The following is a 22,997-nucleotide window of genomic DNA, read 5'->3' as shown; positions in this document are numbered from 1 at the left end:
TCCTTCCCTATTGTCTGGATTTTGATGACCATCTCTGTGCTGACACTGGTCCTTAACCAGATCTCTGCCTGCTTTAGCGGATTCTATCAAGATCCGCTAAATTGGCTCTGTGCTGCCCTCTGCAGGAAATTTTAAATGCACCCATTATTAAATTCACTTCAAGTCAATTTGGCATCTGCCACATTTGCGCAAGAGAGAGGGACATAATTTATTGCCGGGGGCAATCACGATGAAACAGAGAGACACGGTTTACATTATATAGCTCTGCGAGCTGAGCCTCCAACTGGCCCAGAGTGAATTTTTGCACCACGTTCTGGTCATTCCTGGCAAGGATGCCCCAGGATCGAAGATGATTGTTGTCTATCACGCAGCAGGCTGCAGACCACATATGGCTGGGCCTGTTGACCCTCCCTCCAGCTATGTAGGTGTCTCCTGGCACCGCGCCCACCAGCGCAAAAGTCTCCTGGCATCCTTTGGTCATCTGCAGCATGGTGGTTTGCTCGTAGTTGTTCCAGGCTCCGCCGTTGAGTTTTATGAACTGTGGGACGATGTTCGTCAGGGTGAAGGTGGAAGACTTGGCACTGTAGTTAGGCTGGTGTCCATTTGGGTTGAGATGGCCCCTGTTGCAATCGGTCAGGTTCTTGTAATCATTCAAGATAGCTTGGCTGTCACGCAGAGCTTCTTTTGGGCCCTTTTTATTCAGGAAGTCCCCTTCCGTTTCCATTTCACGTTGGAATGTGGAATTGATGAGCTGCGGAGGAGTAAAGAGGAAGCGCAAACAGCGGAAAAGAAAGGAAAGGAGTGATCAGATGGGAAACCAAAAACCACCCAGCACGACAGTCTTCAAATCTACAGCTGTGTTTCCCTAACGTGCCTTGAACTGTTACGTTCACACAGGGGTGAAATGTAAAATTTGTTACTACCGGTTCTGAGGGCGTGGCTTGGTGGGCGGGGGGGGGGGGTAATGTGAGTGGGTGGGCATGGACAACTTTTTTTTTTTTAAACTTTTCAAAGCATTTTTTTTTCTAATGCTCTGAAAAGCCTCTGACGATCAGGCAACTCAGCTGGGATCGTCAGAGAGGCTTTTTTAAAAAAATGCTTTGAAAAGCCTCTCTGCCAATCAGACAACTCAGCTGGGATCGTCAGAGAGGTTTTTTTAAAAATGCTTTGAAAAGCCTCTCTGGCGATCAGGCAACTCAGCTGGGATCGTCAGAGAGGCTTTTTTAAAAAATGCTTTGAAAAGCCTCTCTGGCGATCAGGCAACTCAGCTGGGATCGTCAGAGAGGCTTTTTTAAAAATGCTTTGAAAAGCCTCTCTGCCGATCAGGCAACTCAGCTGGGATCGTCAGAGAGGCTTTTTAAAAAATGCTTTGAAAAGCCTCTCTGCCGATCAGGCAACTCAGCTGGGATCGTCAGAGAGGCTTTTTTAAAAAAATGCTTTGAAAAGCCTCTCTGGCGATCAGGCAACTCAGCTGGGATCGTCAGAGACTTTTCAAAGCATTTTTTTTTTTAACCACCTCTTCGGCCAAGAGGTTGCAGAAAAAAATGCTTTGAAAAGCCTCTGACAATCCCAGCTGAGCCGCGGGATCATCAGATGCTTTCTTTTTTTTTACTTTTAAAAGCATTTTTTCGTCGGAAGAGGTTGTAGAAAAAATGCTTTGAAAAGTAAAAAAAAAAGCCTCTGATGATCGGGCGGCTCAGCTGGGATCGTCAGAGAGGCTTTTTTAAAAAATGCTTTGAAAAGCCTCTCTGGCGATCAGGCAACTCAGCTGGGATCGTCAGAGACTTTTCAAAGCATTTTTTTTTTTAACCACCTCTTCGGCCAAGAGGTTGCAGAAAAAAATGCTTTGAAAAGCCTCTGACGATCCCAGCTGAGCCGCGGGATCATCAGAGGCTTTTTTACTTTTAAAAGCATTTTTTCGTCGGAAGAGGTTGTAGAAAAAATGCTTTTAAAAGTAAAAAAAAAAAAAAAGCCTCTGATGATCGGGCGGCTCAGCTGGGCATGGGGAGGGGGGCACAGGGATTTTTGCTACCGGTTCTCCGAACTACCCGCCATCGCTACCGGATCGGGCGATCCGATCCGAACCGGGAGCATTTCACCCCTGTATTCACATAACATACTGACCAGTGGTGAAATGTAAAATATGCTACTACCGGTTCTGTGGGCGTGGCTTGGTGGTGATGGGGGGTAATGTGACTGGGTGGGCATTGCCAACTTTTTTTTTTTTTTTTACTTTTAAAAGCATTTTTTCTACAACCTCTTCGACCAAAGAGGTTGTAAAAAAAATGCTTTTAAAAGGCTTTGACGATCCCAGCTGAGTTGCCTGATCGTCAGAGGCTTTTGTTTTCTTTTAAAAGCATTTTTAAAAGAAATGCTGCTGATCAGGCAACTCAACTGGGATCATCAGAGCCTTTTAAAAACATTTTTTGAAGAAAAAAATGCTTTTAAAAGTTAAAAAAAAAGCCTCTGATGATCACGCAGCTCAGCTGGGCATGGGGGGGGGGCAGGGATTTCTGCTACCGATTCTCCGAACCACCCACCGCCATCGCTACCGGTTCGGGAGCATTTCACCCCTGATACTGACCCCCCAACCAAATCAACCGTATTGTGGTTTCACACAATGTGCTAAGACTAATAAAGGAGAATATTTGTAACTCAGGCTTGAAAGGAGGGGTCCTTGATGCTCTCTTGAGCTTGCTTGTTTTCTTCCAGACTTTTCATGACCCAAATAGGTAACATCATCAGTGCTAGTAAGGAGTAGGGTTTGCTGTCAGTTAGTAAGGAGGGAGGGAGGGAGGGAGAAAGGAAGGAAGGAAGGAACAGCCATGGTGGCACAGTGGTTAGGATGCAGTACTGCAGACTACTTTTGCTGACTGCCGGCTGCCAGCAGTTTGGAAGTTCGAATCTCGCCAGGCTCAAAGTTGACTCAGTCTTCCATCCTTCCTTCCGAGGTCGGTAAAATAAGGACCCAGATTGTTGGAAGCAAGATGCTGACTCTGTAAACTGCTTAGAGAGGGCTGTGAAGCGGTATATAAGTCTAAGTGCTATTGCTATTCTTATCAACAATTGTTAAGTCTGGGATGTTATGTGACAGCTGCTTTGTCTCTAAAATTCTAAAATCCCAGCACACTTTAGCTTATTCATATTATTTCAGTGTGCTATTTCCCCATTTCTTTGACTTTAAAGGAGCAGGATAAGAATATGATTGACGCCTTTAGCATCCCACTTGGGCAGCCAAGAAAGCTAACCAATGGATCGTCAAAACATTTTTGTTTGTAAAATCATCAGAAAAAAACAATCAGTCCAAAATTCTCACTTGAGGCACAAAGGATCGGGCTCAAATTATCCTACTTTGAACATCTTTTGCAAAGACCCAACTTTCTGGAGAAAACATTAATATTGAGAAAGGTGGAAGGAAGGAGAAGAAGAGTATGAGTAGCAATAAGGTGGACGGACTGAGTTATGGTGGCGATGGAGACTTGAAAAACCAGGTTAGGGACAGATTATCATGTAGAAAATCGATGTTGGGCGTGTCCAACCTTGTCAACTTTAAGACCTGTGGACTTCAATTCCCAGAATTCCCCAGCTAGCACGCTGGGGCTACATAACCTACATTCAGGGGTGGGCTTCAAAAATTTTAGCAAGGGGTTCACTGCCCAGTTGCTGGGTGGGTGTGGCCATGGTGGGCGAGGCCTAGTTAGCCTCCTGCACCATGGGTGGTGGTGGGATGTTTTTGCCCTCCCCAGGCTCCAGAATATTTCCTCGAGCCTCTAGGAGGGTGAAAACGGCCTCCCCAGGCTCCGGAGGCCCTCTGGAACTCGAACTCCAAAAGTTCGGCCTTCCTGAATTTCCAGTAGGCCTATTTTTTGCCCTCCCCGAGCCTCCACGGGCACCCTGAACTTACCTGCATCCAAAACAGGCCGCGTGGGGACTCCTGGGAGGGGCGGGGTGGGAGGGGCCAGCCAGGAGTGGGATTTGGGGCTTCTCCGAACTGCACAGAATCTTAGCTAGAGGTTCTCCCGAATCCCTGCGAACTCCCACCAGCCCACCATTACATTACATTCATTACATTCAATGAAAAGAACTTGAATCAGTCCATCTTACCTGAGGTTCCACCATCCATTTTTTGGGTCTCTTAGCCTGCCCAGGGTTATAGACATACGCCGAATAGACTGGGATGCGATTGTCTTTATCATACAAAGTGGCGAAACGATACAAGTTTTGGTAACGCTGGCAAATGCGGACAGGGCGCGGAGGGAGCCTGATAAGTGGTGGGGTTTCTCGGAGGAAAAACTGAGGACAATGGTCTTGAAAGGAATCCACCACCTCTCCACTCGTGGGCATCTGACTCCAGCTCAGAGAAAGGGTGATGAGCAACAGCAGCATCGTGCGAAAGGACCGGGACGGAGTTGGGTGTCTTGAAGAGGAAAAAAAGAAGAGACAAAACAGAGAGACACGCTGGTTAGAAGAAGACCTCTGGAACAAGAAGTGGGATCTTCTCCCGACCTCCTTTGGTTCTGCCTCTGCTTTGTTCTCTGGGCGGTGGGTATAAGGCAGGGGTGTCAAACTCGATTTGATTGAGGGCCGCATCTGGGTTGTGTTTGACCTTGGGGGGCCAGGGTGGGCTTGGCCAGCTCGACATCTCTCGTATTGGGGGGGGGCATCTGTGGTGGCCAAATGCTAAGGCAGAACTTCCCTCAGACCCCCCTCTCATTATAATCTTCTCCTTCCTTCCTTCTCTTTCCTTCCTTCTTTCTTCCCCTCTTTCCTTATTTTTCCTTCCTTGCTCTCTTCCCATCTTTCCTTCTTTTTCTTTGTCTTTCCTCTTTCCCTTTCTTGTCCCTTCTTGGATGCTCAAATGCAAACGGGGAAACATTTCTCCTTTTGTTTCGCTTTGCTTTTAGTTTGCTTTGCTAACGGACACCAAAATTAGAGCCCGGAGCCCGTTTTTGCTGGCAGAGGGCTGCAGGAGGCCGCCACGGCCGAAAACGGGGCCTTCCGTGGTGCGTCTGCCAGCAAAAACGTGTGGCCCTCCCAATCCCCATTTTCACTGGCAGAGGCACCGTGGGCTGCTCCTTCGCTGTTTCCAGGGCGGCCCTGTGGGCCAGATCTAAGCACCCCAGAGGTCGGATCCGGCACACAGGCCTTGAGTTCGACACCCCTTGTATAAAGGGTTAGAATTCATTGCAGATGGGAGGGAACTGAAGAATTTGGAGTCATCAAAGAAGGAAGACTAGCATGGTACAGAATCTCCTGCTAAAGCAAGGGGTTGGACTAGAAGACCTCTAAGCTCCTTTCCGACAGCTATTCTGTTAGAAGCAAACATTTTCCTAGTTATATTGTTACTTCTTTGCCCTTTGCTCCTTCCTTCTTTCCTTCCTTCCTATTCCCTTTTCTCTACTTTCCTTCCCTTACTCGCTTTTCTCTTCTTCCTTCCCTCCCACCCCTCTTCCCTCCCTTCCTGCTTTCCTTCCTTCCCTCCTTCCCCTTACTCTTTTCTTCCTTTCTTCCCTCTTCCCTCCCTTACTCCCTTTTCTCTTCTTTCCTTCCCACCCCTCTTCCCTCACTGCCTTCCTGCTTTCCTTCCTTCCCCTTACTCTTTTCTCTTCTTGCTTCCTTCCCTCTTCCCTCACTTACTCCCTTTTCCCTTCTTCCTTCCTTCCCACCCCTCTTCCCTCACTGCCTTCCTGCTTTCCTTCCTTCCCCTTACTCTTTTCTCTTCTTCCTTCCTTCCCTCTTCCCTCACTTACTCCCTTTTCTCTTCCTTCCCTCCCACCCCTCTTCCCTCTCTTCCTGCTTTCCTTCCTTTCCTCCTTCCCCTTACTCTTTTCTCTTCTTCCTTCCTTCCCTCTTCCCTCCCTTACTCTCTTTTCTCTTCTTCTTTCCTTCCCACCCCTCTTCCCTCACTGCCTTCCTGCTTTCCTTCCTTCCCCTTACTCTTTTCTCTTCTTCCTTCCTTCCCTCTTCCCTCACTTACTCCCTTTTCCCTTCTTCCTTCCTTCTCTCCCACTCCTCTTCCTTCCCTCCCTTCTTTCCTTCCCCTTACTCTTTTCTCTTCTTCCTTCCTTCCCTCTTCCCTCCCTTACTCCCTTTTCTCTTCTGTCTTCCTTCCCTCACTCTTTCCCCTCTCTTCCTCCTTCCCTCCCACCATCCCTTCCTCTTCATTTCAATGAAATGAAGCAGAGAGAATGAATTGCCTGCCTCTCTGAATCCACACCAGAAGAGGGCAGTTGAGGTTATTCCTTTATGGGATGTTTGCAACCTGTTACCCTCGTTAAGATCACTTTCGATCCCGTGCTGGAAAGGGTTCCTTCAAAAGTTGCCTTTTGAAGAGAGTGTGTGTTATGCATGCCTGCTTTTTTTCAAGGGATATGCAGAATCCATTCACAACATCTGAGGTTACAGCCAGTGATTTCTGGAGAATTTTGATGTGGCTTTCTCCTTTCTTTCCCTCCCTCCCTCCTTTCTTTCTTCTTTCTCCTTCCTTCCTTCCACCTTCCCTTTTTTCTCACTCCTTTCTTCTTTTCTCCCTCTTTCCTTTTACTTCCTTCCCTTCCCTTCCTTCCTTGCATATTGTTGTCTCTGTGAATCTCTACAGCTGCTCCGTCACAAACAACTGTGAGTGATCAGTCCACAGGTGAAATCCAGCAGGTTCTGACAGGTTCTGGAGAACCGGTAGTGGAAATTTTGAGCAGTTCAGAGAACCAGCAAATACCACCTCTGGCTGGCCCCAGAGAGGGGTGGGAATGGAGATTTTGCAATATCCTTCCCCCAGGAGTAGGGAGGGAATGGGGATTTTGCAGTATCCCTTCCCCTGCAAAATCTCCACACCCACCAAGCCATGCCCATCAAGCCACACCACACCCACCAAGCCACACCCACAGAACAGGTAGTAAAAAAAAAATTGGATTTCACCACTGGATCAGTCACACAATTTTACATATCAGGGTAACTGAGGAAAGTTAAACAGCAGCTGGGAATTAAGCAGCTGTGTAAATGAAGCTGCATTATCAACCTTTTTTATTTGCTTCCATATCACAGAGAATATGCTCTAGCACATCCCATTGTCGTCATTATTCATAATCGTAATTGGAAGGAATACTTCTTTGCTAGGGAGAAATCCTGGTGGGTCTCAATATAAAAAAAAAGATGCTGAGACTCTGGAAAGAGTGCAGAGAAGAGCAACAGAGAGGATTAGGGAACTGGAGGCTAAAACTTATAAAGAACAGTTGCAGGAATTGGGTATGTCGAGTTTAATGAAAAGTTTGCAGGAATTGGGTATGTCGAGTTTCATGAAAAGTTTGCAGGAATTGGGCATGTCGAGTTTAATGAAAAGTTTGCAGGAATTGGGTATGTCGAGTTTAATGAAAAGTTTGCAGGAATTGGGCATGTCGAGTTTCATGAAAAGTTTGCAGGAATTGGGCATGTCGAGTTTAATGAAAAGAAAGACTAGGGGAGACATGATAACAAGTCTTCCAATATTTGAAGGGCTGCCACAGAGAGGAGGGGGTCAAGCTATTCTCCCAAAGCACCTGAAGGCCAGACAAGGAATAATGGATGGAAACTGACCAAGGAGAGATTCAATCTAGAAATAAGGAGAAATTTTCTGACAGTGAGAACAATCAAACCATGGAACAGAAGTTGCCTTTGGAAGTTGTGGGGGCTTCATCACTGGAGGCTTTCAAGAAGAGACTGGACTGGCATCTGTCAGAAATGGTGTAGGGTCTCCTGCTTGGGCGGGAGATTGGACTAGATGACCTACAAGGTCCCTTCCAGCTCTGTTAATCTAATCTAATCTAATCTAATCTAATCTAATCTAATCTAATCTAATCTAATCTAATCTAATCTAATCTAATCTAATCTAATCTAATCTAATCTAATCTAAGTCAAGGCGAGCAAACTGTTTCTCCATCCTGATTCTTTGGAGTCTTTCCGATTATGAAGGAAAGTGATTTTACCCTATTTAGGATAGTCCCAAATTCATGGAAACGCTTTTCCAGAAAAATGGATCATTTTTCAGGACCACCAATGCTCCATTCAGGGATACTGGATGTAGACAATCTTCGCTAGCATCTCCAAAGTGTAAGTGATGGCAACAAACATTGCTGGATGGCCCATAAATCAACAGGACCTCAAATTAGAAAACGCCTGATTAGCTTCATCTGAAATACAGGTAGTCCTCGATTTACAACAGCTCGTTTAGTGACTGTTCAAAGTTACAACAGCATTGAAAAAAGTGACTTATGACCGTTTCTCACCCTTATGACTGTTGGTGGTCACACAATCAAACTTCAAATAGCAGTCGACTCCTATTTATGACCGTTGCGGCATCCTGAAGGTTATACAATCCCCTTTTGCGACCTTCCGACAAAGTCAATGGGGAAGTCAGATTCACTTAACAACCGTGTTACTAACTTAACGACTGCAGTGATTCACTTAACCACCATGGCAAGAAAGGTCATTAAACGGAGCAATGCTCACTTATAACCGCTATCTCACTTAGCAACAGAAATTTTGAGCTGAATTGTGTTTGTTTCTGTGGTTTTGGTCAACTCACGTCACCTGCGGTTATACGTTTCCTAATTTCACTATTACAATTTTCTGCCAGCCCACTTCCTTCCCCATTTCCTTATCTGCACAGTGAGGACAAGCAAATTCTTAGAGCGTGACAGAAAAATATTCAGAGATACCAAATTCAAAGTCAAATTCTCTGTGGTGGATTTTTTTAAAAAAAAAACAGAATATAGAACAATGTTGACTGGCGGCCCCCAGGGGGAGAGCCTTCTCTGTGGGGGGACCTACTATCTGGAATGAGCTCCCCCCGGAGATACGGAGGATCCTGGATCTACGCACCTTCCGCTGTGCTCTCAAGACCTTTTTATTCCATCAGGCTGGCCTGGCCTAATTTTTTCCCCTTTTAAACATGCAAATTTTAATCTGTTCTTAATTATTGGGGTGTTTTAATCTGTCTTCGGCCAAATTGTTTAATTCGGTTTTATTCTGCTTTTAAATTTTGTATTTATGTGTTTTATCTTGTGGCTGTTCACCGCCCTGAGTCCTTCGGGAGTAGGGCGGTATATAAATCAAATAAAACTAAAACTAAACTGAACACTGATTTAATTGTTGTCACTGTCAGTAAATTTCTCCTCAGTTCTAAGTTACTTCTCCCCTTGATTAGTTTCCATCCATTGCTTCTTCTCCTGCCTTTCAGGTGCTTTGGAGAATAGGTCGATCCCCCCTCTTCTTTGTGGTAGCCCCTCAGATATTGGAACACTGCTATCATGTATAACCCCCTATCCAGAGGTGGGTTTCAGCAGGTTCTGACCAGTTCTGGAGAACCGGTCGTGGAAATTTTGAGTAGTTCGGAGAACCGGTAAATACCACCTCTGGCTGGCCCCACCCCCATCTATTCTCTGCCTCCCGAGTCCCAGCTGATCAGGAGGAAATGGGGATTTTGCAGTAACCTTCTCCTAGAGTGGGGAGGGAATGGAGATTTTACAGTATCCTTCCCCTGCCACGCCCATCAAGCCATGCCACACCCACTAAGCCACACCCACAGAACCGGTAGTAAAAAAAATTTGAAACCCACCATTGCACCCTATCATAGTATCATAACTCCCTTAGTCCTTCTTTTCACTAGACTAGACATACCCAGTTCCTGCAACCGTTCTTCATATGTTTTAGCCTCCAGTCCCCTAATCATTCTTGTTGCTCTTCCCTGCACTCTTTCCAGAGTCTCAACATCTTTTTTTAATATCATTAAACGACCAAAACTGATTGCAGCATTCCAATCATGTTTTTACTAAAGCTTTATAAAGCGGTACTAGTACCTTACAGGATCTTGATTCTATCGCTCTGTTAATGCAGCCTAGGATTGAATCGTCTTTTTTAGCTGCTGCATCACACTACTGGCTCATATTTAAGTCCGCTAGGACTCCAAGATCTCTCTTAGTTACTGGTTATCGAACCACGTTTCACCTAATCTGCAAAATATTATCCAACATTGTTCTAAGAAAATTAGGAGTGTATTTCTCCAAGGAATTGCATCCCCGAATGTGGAAGGCGCTGCCTGAATTGGCAAACCTAAACATGGGTGAAACTACTGAAGTTGACCAAGGCAAGAGACAAGTCATGCCTTTTAGGGACAGAGAGTCCCACAGCTAAGTTGAAAATGCCCATTGAAAGCAGAGAGTGGGAATTTGGGGTGGGGGGTGGAGGGGTGTTGCCCCCTCCAACCAATTGGAATAGAGCTATTTGTATAAGATGTGATATTATGCAGGAAGTCCACCAGACTGCAAATGGACGACAAACTCCCATAACCTGTAACAGGATCATATTTCCGACCCCCCCCCTTGACAAAACATTCCAAATTATCCATAGACTTCAGGATGCTAGTCCTCAAGAAAATAGACCAACACATTTCTACAAATTGCACATGACTTGCCTAATACTGCACCTCTCAAACATTCTGCTCTGACGCTTATAAATTATGTAGGACACCCCCACCAGAGGTGGGTTTTTCAGCAGGTTCTGAACAGTTCTGGCGAACCGGTAGCGGAAATTTTGAGTAGTTCGGAGAGCCAGTAAATACCACCTCTGGCTGGCCCCGCCCCCATCTATTCTCTGCCTCCCGAGTCCCAGCTGAGAGGAAATGGGGATTTTACAGTAACCTTCCCCTGGAATGGGGAGGGAATGGAGATTTTACAGTATCTTTCCCCTGCCACGCCCACCAAGCCACGCCCACAGAACCGGTAGTAAAAAAATTTGAATCCCACCACTGACCCCCCCCCCAAAGAGTTGGTTGACCTGGTTGACATCTATCAATATTTAAACTATATTAGACACGAAAGGGAAATTTGAAAATATCTATTTCACTTCATAAGCTTCCTGATACGGGTAGTCCTTGACTTATGGCCACAATTGTGCCCAACATTTCTGGTGTTGAGTGAGACATTTGTTAAGTGCGTTTTGCCCCATTGCACGACTTTTCTTTTACCGCAGTTGTTAAGGGAGTCGCTGCGGTTGAAAAGTGAGTAACCTGGTTGCTAAGTGAATCCGTTGACTTTGCAGGTTGCAAAGGGGGAAATCACATGACCCCCCCCCCAAGATACAGCAACGGTCATAAATAGGAACCAGTTACACCAGCCTCTGAATTTTCGACCACATGAACATGGGGATGCTGCAAAGGTCCTCCCTATGAAAAAGGGAGGTCACTAAATGAACTGTTGTAAGTCAAGGACTACCTAGTGTCTCAGGGACCCCCCCAGGATTCCCCAAACTACATTTTGAGACCTGCTGACTTAATATAATCTGAAAGCAGAAATTAATCTGGTCAGCGCATTGGAATTCGCAAAACAATTACGCAATCCATTTAATTATTGAAGGGCATTTAATGTCCCAAACATGCAATTATGTTCAATTAAGCTCCATTATGTTTGGAAGAATACATGATGCTCTTCTTTAAAGATTTCTGTTTACCTGCCTGCATCAAAAGGCTATATTTATTCTCCACACTACAAAAGATGAAACTTTAAAACCCATCAAACTTTACAGTGGACGCTATAATTAATACCAGACTTGACGGTATCTCCAGTTTAAATTCTTCTGGCTTCTTGGAATCTCTAGGAGAAAGCGATCCTACCTGTTAGAAGTAATCTCTGGATCCTTGACGCATCGCAGAAGTTGGGACTGTGTTCCAATCCTGGAGTGGCTTAAATAGGTTGTCCTAGGAGAGGACGTGGGTTTTCCGCTGTTACTTATTAACTTCCTTTAAAAGTTGGTTCAGGATGGTTTCCAGTCGACATGAAACTGGAAACGTTGCTCAAATTAGAATGTGGTTTTTCTGTAGGGATTTTTCAAGGCCCTTTGAATTCTAAAACAACCGTGGGAGAAGTCTTCCGGTTCAACTTCTGTTCCCACTTCTGTGAGAAGCTGGCCAGATGAATCGGATATGCAAATATTTATTTTCTTTTTTTAAAAAAAATCTGCCTGTCCTTCCTCCGTGTCTTGACAACTGAACTTCAAGGCAGCCTTATTTATTATCGACTTATAAATAGGTTGTCTTTGCACGGACATTTGGAATGGACAGGGTAGCCCTCCGCTTACAACGGTTCGTTTAGTGACGGTTTGAAGTTACAACGGCACTGGGGGAAAAAAATGGACTTATCGCCGTTTTGCACGCTTAAATGACCCCTGCAGCCTCCACAAGGTCACGAGATCAAAATTGGGAGGCTTGGCCCAACTGACTCATATTTGTGACGGCTGCAGTGTCCCAGGGTCATGCGATCGCTTTTTGCGACCTGCTAACAAGCAAAACGGACGTGGCGGCTCAGTGGCTAAGACGCTGAGCTTGTCGATTGAAAGGTCGGTAGTTCAGCAGTTTGAATCTCCACTGCCGCGTAACGAGGTAAGCTCCCGTTCCTTGTCCCAGCTTCTGCCAGCCTAGCAGTTCGAAAGCACGAAAAAAATATGCAAGTAGAAAAATAGGTTTCCATCTCTTGCTTCTGAGGAGCCCAAAAGGTATCTGGATGGACTTGGTGGGAACCTAAAGGTTGGATTAAGGTGGCCTTGGGGTGACCCAGAAGGATTGGCAAGGCTGCCCAGATCCAGACTGTAAATCATGTATTTGTTCATCCGTTACACCAGAGGTGTCAAACTCGATTTCATTGAGGACTGCATCAGGGTTGTGTTTGACCTCAGGGAGCCGGGGGGGGGGGGGGCGTGGCCAGCTCGACATCACTCATGTTGGGGGCACCTTTGGTGGCCTGAGAGCTCTGCCAGTGAAAACAAGCTCCCGAGCTCCGTTTCCATCCCGCGGGAGGGCCGCACGCAGCCCTTGCAAACTCCATTTTCAGCTGCAATGGCCTCCGTTTTCGCTGGCAGAGGCACTGCGGGCCAGTCCTTCGCTGTTTCAAGGGCAGCCCCACGGACCAGATCTAAGCACCCTGTGGCCCAGATCCGGCCCCGATGTCAGTGTCTCAGAACTGACATAGAAAAGGGAGGAGAAGCCTGAACTTTTGCCTGCTAAATCCCTTTGAAGATTCCGTCTCCTCGGAGATGGGGAGGGGGGAGACATTCCTGTGACCTGACGAAGAAAGGAATCAGGAAAGTGACTTGGAAGATAGCTAATGAGAAGCAGAGAATTGGGGATCGGAAAGAGAGGGATTGGGGGGCAAAGGTCAGTACTGACCGCGAAGAGTCAGGATCAGATTGCTGTGCTCGAATAAAGAGAAAATTTCCTTAAAGATTGGAAGTTCATTTATTTTGAGATAGCATCGAAACCTGACACCCCGGGCCTTGAGTTTGACACCCCTGTGCTATACTAATGAATTAAATACCTAATTGTGGTTACTGCACAATGGTTCAGTGTGCTGCACCTCATTTATAAATATGAATGTATGTGTATGGAAGGGAGGAAGAGGAGGAGAAGGAGGTAGTGATGGAGAAAAAGAAAGAGGAGGAGGAGGAAGGGAGGAAGTTAGGTAGGCCCTATTTGGCATGCTCCTAAGGCAGGGATCAGCAACCCTCGGCTCTGGAGCCACATGTGGCTCTTTCATCCCTCTGCTGCGGCTCCCTGTTGCTGGTCGGCTCCACAATTGACAGGGCTTTCGGTTAGGACAGGTAGAGGAAAATGGATGCCGTGGTAGGAGGAGACTCTATGGTGGGGAAACCGACTTCCAGTCAGCAGAGGAAAAAGGATGCCGCGCTAGGAGGAGACTATGAAGGGGGAACCGGACTTCCGGTCAGCTCCAGAATTGAACGGAGGCTTCCAGTTAGGACCTTTGTGGCTCTTTGAGTGTTTAAGGTTGCCAACCTCTGTCCTAAGGTATATCAGAGAATTTTCTTACAAAAATAATTCTGCCCATTTCTAGAAGGTATCAAAGGATCTTGGAACATGAGACTTCTCATCCTGGAGATATGGTGAGTTTTTAATCAGGGACCTCGTGGTGTAGGGTTTCTCCAAGTTAATTTCCAACCTCTCCTCTTCTCTTCTCTTCTCTTCTCTTCTCTTCTCTTCTCTTCTCTCTTCCTTTCCCTTCCCTCCCATCCAGTGGTGAAATCCAATTGTTTTTACTACCAGTTCTATGGGCGTGGCTTCGTGGGCGTGGAGTTGCTTGGTGGGCGTGGCAGGCGAAAGATACTACAAAATCTCCATTCCCTCCCCACTCCTGGGGGAAGGATATTGCAAAATCTCCATTCCCACCCGACTCTGGGGCCAGTCAGAGGTGGCATTTTCTGGTTTTCTGAACTACTCAAAATTTCCGCTATCGGTTCTCCGAACTACTCAAAATTTCTGCTACTGGTTCTCCAGAACCTGTCAGAACCTGCTGGATTTCACCCCTGATCCTATCCCATCCCACCTGAATGTCCCAGGTGCGTTCAAAAAGGGGCAGAACTTTATGAGCATGTGATCATAACTGCCATATATTTATTTATTTAAGAAACTTTATATGGCTGCCCAATCACTCTTAGTGACTCCGGGCGTCTTACATCTGCCATCTTGATTTTCGAACCCGGACACTCCTGATTCGTGAGGGGGTTTGCATAAATCGACCTATCATTTTGGGTAGCGTTTGAGTATTGCTCAAGGTAGAAAAAAAAATCTGTCTTATCTATTGGGAGCGAAAAGAATACTTTTAAGTACTGTATTTGAAGAATCTGGGGAAAGGGAAACTAAACAAGAAAGGGAAACAGAATCAGAAATGGAAAATAGAAAAAAAAATTAATGGTGCGTTTCTGATTCCGAAATCCTGGAAAAGTTTCAACACGTAACCTTGGACTCAGTAATATACACACACACACATATATATAAACATATCTATTTGCAACTTGGAAATTCTCCAAAACAATGAATAATTAACGCTGGATGTTTCCTGATTAAAGGATGGTAATTTTACATGGCAAATGGCCCCTGACCTTTTACCTACTTAATATGAATGTATTATGAATAATTTAAGATTCATATTAAATATAACATTTAACTATCATAGGAAATATGAATGCTTTAATATTCGTATTAAAATAGAAATATCCTAATAGTCGTATCAAATATAAAATATTTCAATACAGGTTGAAATCCTCAACGTACGACCATAATTGAGGCCACGATTTCCATTGCTAAGTGAGACAGTTGTTAAGTGAGTTTTGCTCCCATTTTACGACCATTTTGCCACTGTTATTAAGTGGGTCACTGCAGTTTGTCACACGATTGTTAAATGGCTTCCCCGTTGACTTTGATTGCCAGAAGGTCACAAAAGGGGATGACATGATCCCAGGGACACTGACTCATAGTTATGACACTGCAACCGTCATAACTATGAGTCAGTTGTCAAGCATCTGAATTTTGATTATGTGAACCTGGGAATGTTGCAATGGTCTTAAGTATCATAAGCCATAGTCATAGCCACATAATCATAGACCCAGTCATAAGTGGTGTTGCAACTTTGAATGGTCACTAAACGAACTGTTGTAAGTCAAGGACTACTTAACTTACTTACTTTCCAAGTCAGCAACGGTAAGTAGAACAGCGAGGGGGGAGGGAATCGGCTGTGCTGCGCGATTGAGATGAGCTAGAAAGCAGAAAATAAGGGACAGGATGGGGGGGCAGCTGATTGTTGGAGCCACCGATTCGCCCGAACCGGCTGAATACCACCTCTGAATATCACTATTCAGATTACTCGGATTTCAATGTTTTATTGCAGTGTAAATATATGTTGCAATAATAAATAGATGATTATTGCACGTAAAGCCTGAATGATAGGGTCAATTACTGTTAAAATTTAAAATCTCCCTCCAGCTGAACTCATCCCCTTGTGACTAAGTGAACATAACCACGATGGGGAGAGCTTGGAATTGGTTTCTGTTCCTTTTTTGGGGGGATTCATTTTTCTTTAGAACTTCTCAGTCAAGACCCTGGCTGGGATTTCCTTGTGGTCTTCCATCTCAGTATTAGCCAAGTCCAATAATCCTCTTTAAATCAGCCAGTAGTTTCATTCTTAGCAATTCAGCTATGGGATCAAAGGTTATCTAAATGTTAAGGTTCCTCTTTCTCTCCATCCAGTCCAGCTCACAGGAACATTGTTATGGGGAAAACAAGAGGAGGAAGAAGTATTAGATATGTTAGCTGCCTTGAGTTATTTATCAACATGATAAAAGCAGGAAACAAACAGAACAGATCAGAACAGCACTTGTCACTTCTCGTCTGGACTATTGTAACGCTCTCTACATGGGGCTCCCTTTGGGGTGCACCCGGAGGCTCCAACTGGTGCAAAATGCGGCCGCGCGGGGGATTATGGGAGCGACGGGGCGCTCCCACGTAACACCTCTCCTGCGCGAGCTGCATTGGCTTCCGGTGGACTTCCGGGTGTGCTTCAAGGTGTTGGTGACCACCTTTAAAGCGCTCCATGGCTTAGGGCCAGGGTACTTACGGGACCGCCTTCTGCCACCAATTGCCTCCCACTGGCCGGTTCGCTCCCACAGAGAGGGCCTCCTCAGGGTGCCGTCAGCCAGACAATGTCGGCTGGTGACCCCCAGGGGGAGAGCCTTCTCTGTGGTGGCACCTACCCTCTGGAACGATCTACCCCCAGAGATACGAGTGATCCCAGACCTAAAGAATAATAATAATAATAATTATTATTATTATATATATCCACATATATTATATGACACAGAGAAACAACACAGTCTAGTTCAGATCTATACGGCGAGAAAACCGAATCTTGCGAGTTTACCAGATGGATGGCATAGGGAACAAAGCTGTTACAGAATCTGGTAGTCTTGCTATAGATACTTCGAAACTTCCTCCCAGTGGGGAGCAACAGAAACAGATGGTGAAATGGGTGCGTGAGGTCTCTAACAATGCTTTGAGCTCTAAGCACATAGTGCTTATAATCAGTACCCTGAATAACAGGAAGCGAGCTTCCTATAACCTTCTCGCCTGTCCTCCCCACTCTCCGTAGGGACTTTCTATCGGAGGCGCTACTGCCACCAAACCAAACAGGGATGCAGTTTGTTAAAACACTCTAAAATAAAAGCATGTTGCAAGACAGTGGTCTCTCTTTGTGGCACGGAATAAATACTGTTCCCCCCACCCCCGAGGAATTCATAGGAGAAAGTAGCAGGGTCCATAGAGGTTGTGGCGATCCACGTAAGAAGGGGGTCAGGCTTTGATCACTGGCTGTGTTGATGTTTTGACCTTTCCCTGCAAACACTCCTGTCCCAATCTCTCTCCTTTACATATATTTGAATTCTTAGATTACAGGTTGTCCACTACTTACAACGGTTCACTTAGTGACTATTCAAAGTTCCGAGACTGGACAGCCCCCCCTCCCTCTGAAATGGTACAGAGTCTCTTGCTTGAGCAGGGGGTTGGACCCCCACTGCATCCGACCCACCATGGCTAACTCTCCGCCAGTGTTTTCCCCCTGCTACTGGTCTTCCGTCCCCTCATCCTGGCCGATTCCGAGTGTGACACTTGTCCGTGGCCAATAGGCTACATGTGTCTATTTGCGTGGGGCAAATAGACACATATCCGTGGCCAATCAGCTGTGTGGGACAAATAGCTGTGAATTTGGACACTGGACTGCCAGTGAAGTAGGCACGGCCATGCACCTGTTAAATTGTCCCATTCTTCCACGTAGGAAAGCCAACCAATAAAAGTGCTGTAGCCATGTTGTTTTAACACGCGGTAACTGACCTGGCTAAACCATGCTTCTGATGAATCATGGCTTGTTGAATACCAGCATTAACTTGAGAGTTTTGCAGCCCCGCCACCTGGGACTTAACAATTGTGGGAATTTGTTGATACAGGTAGTCCTTGACTTACAACCTATTTCTTTAGTGACCGTTCAAAGTTACAACAGCACTGAAAAAAGTGGCTTATGTCTGTTTTTCACATTTATGACCGTTGCAGCATTCCCCATGATCATGTGATGAAAATTTGGATGCTTGGTAACTGGTTCGTATTTATGACGGTCGCAGTGTCCAGGGGTCATGTGATCTCCTTTAGCGACCTTCTGACAAGCAGTCTGCGGGGAAGCCAGATTCGCTTAACAACCGTGTTGCGAACCTAACAACTGCAGTGCTTCACTTAACAACGGTGGCAAGAAAGGTTGTAAAATGGAGCAAATCTCACTTAACAACGGTCTCACTTAGCAACAGAAATCTGGGGATCAACTGTGATCGTAAGTCGAGGAATACCTGTAGTTCATTGCAACTTGTCTAGACTGCTTAAATTTAGCCACATGGGGCTGCCCTTGAAGACTATTGAAAAACTTCATAGGCCTGTTAATGGTTGGTGAATACCATATACCACTTGTCCCTTTGCCCTATATTGCCCTTCAACTGCAATTGGGAGTACTGGTTTTAATTTATTTAGCCATTGTTTCTCAATCTTGGCAACGTGAAGATGTGTGGGTGGGGGGGATTTCAACTCCCAGAATACCCCAACCAGTTATGCCATCTCGGGAATTTGGGGAGTTGAATTCCCCCCTTCCGCTATCTTCAAGTTGCCAAGATTGAGAAATACTGCTCTATTGATCTGTTGGATATATCAGCACACGATTGCCAACTTTATTTAGGTTTGGGTTTAAACTTGCATAACAAATACCTAAGGAGTTTCTTATTTTACGTGATAACTGGCAAGGTTGCAATATGGGCTACGGGCAGCGGCCCCAAATTCAAGGGGTTACTATTTGCTGACTTGAAATCATGTGCAGTTTTTACTATCCACTTTTAGGCAGCGAAACGTGATTAAACTTGGGTTTTGCTTCCCTTTTTAACTTGCTTGTCAAATTTCCCAGTAGTAAATGTTCATTCAATATGATGATCACAAGCCGATGATAAATCATTTTGGATCTGCAACGCGGAATCATAGGCTTGTAGTTACCTATCTGCTAATTTTAGTCGTAGGCAACCTAGCAACACCTTTTCTGACTAACCAATTTTAATAAAATTTGATCAAATTGCTTAGTTGGAAAAGGTGCTACCAAACGCTTTTGGATATATATATATATATTTTGCCAATCGAAAATATATATATATATTTTTGCCAATTTGGATAGGAGAGAGAGCTATCTACATTCAGTAGATAGCTCTCTCCTACAATGTTTACTGCAATTATAGCTGAATTCACGACCTAGCATAGAGGTTTACAAACATGGTAACTTTTAAATAAGTGGACTTCAACTCCCAGCTGGTTGCTTGGGGAATTCTGGGAGTTGAAGTCCACACAGATCTTAAAGTTGCAAGTTTGAAAAACATGCTGGCTAGGGAATTCTGGGAGTTGAAGTCCATGTACCTTAAAGTTGCCAACTATGAAAAACATGCTGGTTGGGGGATTCTGGGAGTTGAAGTCCACATACATCTTAAAAGTTCCCAAGTTTCAAAAATTCGCTGGCTAGGGAATTCTGGGAGTTGAAGTCCACAAGTATCTTAAAGTTCTAAGTTTGAAAAACATGCTGGCTAGGGAATTCTGGGAGTTGAAGTCCACAAGCATCTTAAAGTTCCCAAGTTTCAAAAATTCGCTGGCTAGGGAATTCTGGGAGTTGAAGTCCACAAGTATCTTAAAGTTCTAAGTTTGAAAAACATGCTGGCTAGGGAATTCTGGGAGTTGAAGTCCACAAGCATCTTAAAGTTGCAAGTCTGAAAAACATGCCGGCTAGGGAATTCTGGGAGTTGAAGTCCACAAGCATCTTAAAGTTACAAGTCTGAAAAACATGCCGGCTAGGGAATTCTGGGAGTTGAAGTCCACACAGATCTTAAAGTTGCAAGTTTGAAAAACATGCTGGCTAGGGAATTCTGGGAGTTGAAGTTCACGTACCTTAAAGTTGCCAACTACGAAAAACATGCTGGTTGGGGGATTCTGGGAGTTGAAGTCCACATACATTTTAAAAGTTCCCAAGTTTCAAAAATTCACTGGCTGGAGGATTCTGGGAGTTGAAGTCCACACATATTTTAAAGTCGTCAAATGTAAAAAAAAACCAAAAAAAAAAAAAAAACCCACGCTGGCTGGGGGATTCCGGGAATTGAAATCCTCTTATCTTAAAGTTACCAACTGGGAAAACATGCTGGCTAGGGGATTCTGGGAATCGAAGTCTACATGTCTCTTATAAAGTTGCCAAGTTTGAAAAATATGCTGGTTTGGGGAATTCTGGGAGTCGAAATCCACATGTCTTAAAATTGTGTGATGGAATGGAGTGGGATGGCTTCCCAGAAGGGAGGAGATGCATTGCAGAGGAGTAAGGAAACAACCATTTGGATATTTTGTGTGTGAGAGAGGGTGAGGACGGCCTCTCCCTAATAGTTTCCAAAGTATATGTTTGATGTAGGTAGTAGGTTACTTTAGCTGGGCAAAGTTCTGTCTATAGGTGTGGAACAATTCAGAAACCTTCTTTAAATATTGGCTAAGTGTCTTTCTTGGTTTCGGGGGTCTGACAAGCTGCCAAAGGTGAAAAACACACAGGCTGGGGAATTCTGGGAGTTGAAGTTCACAAACATATTAAAATTGCTATCCACCGTCCTGTTGACATATGTAATAAAAATAAACTCCTGGGACATTATTTTACCAAAAGGATAACTTTACTGATAGAACCAAATAAGGGGCCTTGGTAGTACAGTGGTTTAATGCACCCTGTTATTAACACAGCTGCCTGCAATTTTCTGCAGGTTCGAATCTTACCAGGCTCAAGGTTGACTCAGCCTTCCATCCTTTCTAAGGTAGGTAAATTGAGGACCCAGTTTGTGGGGGCAATAAGCTGACTCTGTATAAATATACAAAAGGATGAAGGCTATTGCTTAACGCATTGTAAGCCGCCCTGAGTCTCCGGAGAAGAGCGGCATATAAATCAAATTAAAAAATAATAATAATAATAAGCACAGTAGAAGCAAAAGCCAGTTCTGTAGTTTTCGTGCGAAAAACTGCATACAGGTATTCTCAACAAACAAACAAATCCATCCATCCATAGAAAACCAAACTGCTAGAATCCAGGTAGCCCTCGACTTATGAACCCCAATAAGCCCAACATTTCTGTTGTTAAGTGAGACCTTTGTTCCGTGAATTTTAGCCCCATCTTATGACCTTTCTTGCCACAGTTGTTAAGTGAATCACTGCAGCTGTTATGTTCCTAACTCGGTTGTCAAGTGAATCTGGCTTCCCCATTGACTTTGCTTGTCAGAAGGTCACAAAAGGGAGATCACACGACCCCGACAAGCATCTGAATTTTGATCAAGTGACCATGAGACGGATGTTGCAAGTCGTAAGAGTGAACCATGTTCATAAGCCACTTTTTTCAGAACTGTTGTAACTTCAAAGTCACCAAACAAATGGTTGAAAACATTTATATGCATGTATGTATGTATGTCTAAGGGATGCAGTAGCTCAGTGGCTAAGACACTGTGCTTGTCAATCGAAAGGTCAGCAGTTCAGCGGTTCGAATCCCTAGTGCCGTGTAACGGGGTGAGCTCCCGTTACTTGTCCCAGCTTCTGCCAACCTAGCAGTTCGAAAGCATGTAAAAAAATGCAAGTAGAAAAATAGGGACCACCTTTGGTGGGAAGGTAATAGCGTTCCGTGTGCCTTTGGCATTTAGTCGGCCACATGATCACGACATCTTTGGACAGTGCTGGCTCTTCAACTTTGAAACGGAGATGAGCACCATCCCCTAGAGTCGGGAACGATTAGCACATATGTGCGAGGGGAACCTTTATGGGTGTATGTATGTATGTATGTATGTATGTATGTACATTCAAATGACAATTGCAACACAACACAAGTTAAAACCGTAAAACGAATCTTTACCCTCACTCTACACCCGAGCTACAGATATATTCGCCACAACACAAGTTAACTTACGTTTTCCAGCCTGTCCGGTATATTGGAAACATGCTACACGTGAGAAGGAAGCCAAATTCTGGATATACCACAAGCCACTCAAAGTATAGGCCTCAAAGAAACCATGTCTTCTTGAATTGAGCCTCCGAGCAACTGGGAAGGGAGTTTTATCTGGTGCTGTGAGAGTCTGAACATCTCTCTTCTGGAGAACCAGTCGGCAGAAAGACAGTTTGATTGTATCTTCTCAACTCTTTAACGCCTTCTTCACACTGCGAGGAGCAAAAATTGAAGAGAGAGAGAGAGACACACACACACATCTTACTCATCTAGGAAGTTGCATTTTCAAACAAGGGTGTCAGAGGAAATTGTTTACCTATCCGGTTGAAAAACCTGAGCCACAATTTGGCACCTATTCATTTCATTTTCATTTCATTTATTGGATTTATATACCGCCCTACTCCCGAAGGACTCAGGGCGGTGAACAGCCACAGAATAAAACACATAAATACAAAATTTAAAAACAGAATAAAACCGAATTAAACAATATGGCCGAGACAAATTTAAAACACCCAATAATTTTAAAAACAAATTAAAATTTACATTTTAAAGGGGAAAGATTTAGGCCAGGCCGGCTTGATGGAATAAAAAAGTCTTGAGAGCGCGATGGAAGGTGCGCAGATCCGGGATCCTCTGTATCTCCGGGGGGAGCTCATTCCAGAGAGTAGGTGCCCCCACAGAGAAGGCTTTCCCCCTGGGGGCCACCAGTCGACATTGTTTGGCCGACGGCACCCGGAGGAGCCCCTCTCTATGAGAGCGTACCGGCCGGTGGGAGACTATTGGTGGTAGCAGGCGGTCCCATAAATAACCAGGTCCTAAGCCATGGAGCGCTCTAAAGGTGATAACCAAAACCTTGAAACGCACCCGGAAGAACACCGGGAGCCAGTGCAGCTCGCGCAGGAGAGGTGTTACATGGGAACGCCACGTCGCTCCCATAACCACCCACACGGTGGGTGGTTATGTACCAACTCCTACTAAAATCATGAGAGTTGAAGTTGTATATCAATCTTCCGGTCATTCTTCTATGTGTTGTGCCAATGATAAAGATTTCTAAACTCTGTGCCAAGGAAAACTGGCTTGCCCACAGCGAGGACCAAAATATGCAAATAGAGA

The 22,997-nt window shown here is 45.0% G+C and overlaps 1 protein-coding gene across 1 annotated transcript; it reads right to left on the bottom strand.

Moving 5' to 3' along the window:
- Positions 1-208: 208 nt before the first annotated feature.
- LOC139319861 (endonuclease domain-containing 1 protein-like) lies at positions 209-4,386 on the bottom strand. The gene is made up of 2 exons (XM_070947911.1): positions 4,105-4,386; positions 209-751 (listed from the first exon to the last, which is right to left on the bottom strand). Exons 1-2 carry the CDS (start codon positions 4,384-4,386, stop codon positions 209-211), a joined length of 825 nt encoding a protein of 274 aa, XP_070804012.1.
- Between the last annotated feature and the right edge of the window lie 18,611 nt (positions 4,387-22,997).

Source organism: Pituophis catenifer, unplaced genomic scaffold, assembly GCF_029215685.1.
Source record: "Pituophis catenifer annectens isolate HBS135680 unplaced genomic scaffold, rPitCat1.0.hap2 SCAF_7, whole genome shotgun sequence".
Lineage (NCBI taxonomy): Eukaryota > Metazoa > Chordata > Lepidosauria > Squamata > Colubridae > Pituophis > Pituophis catenifer.
This window is presented reverse-complemented; position numbering and strand designations above follow the sequence as displayed.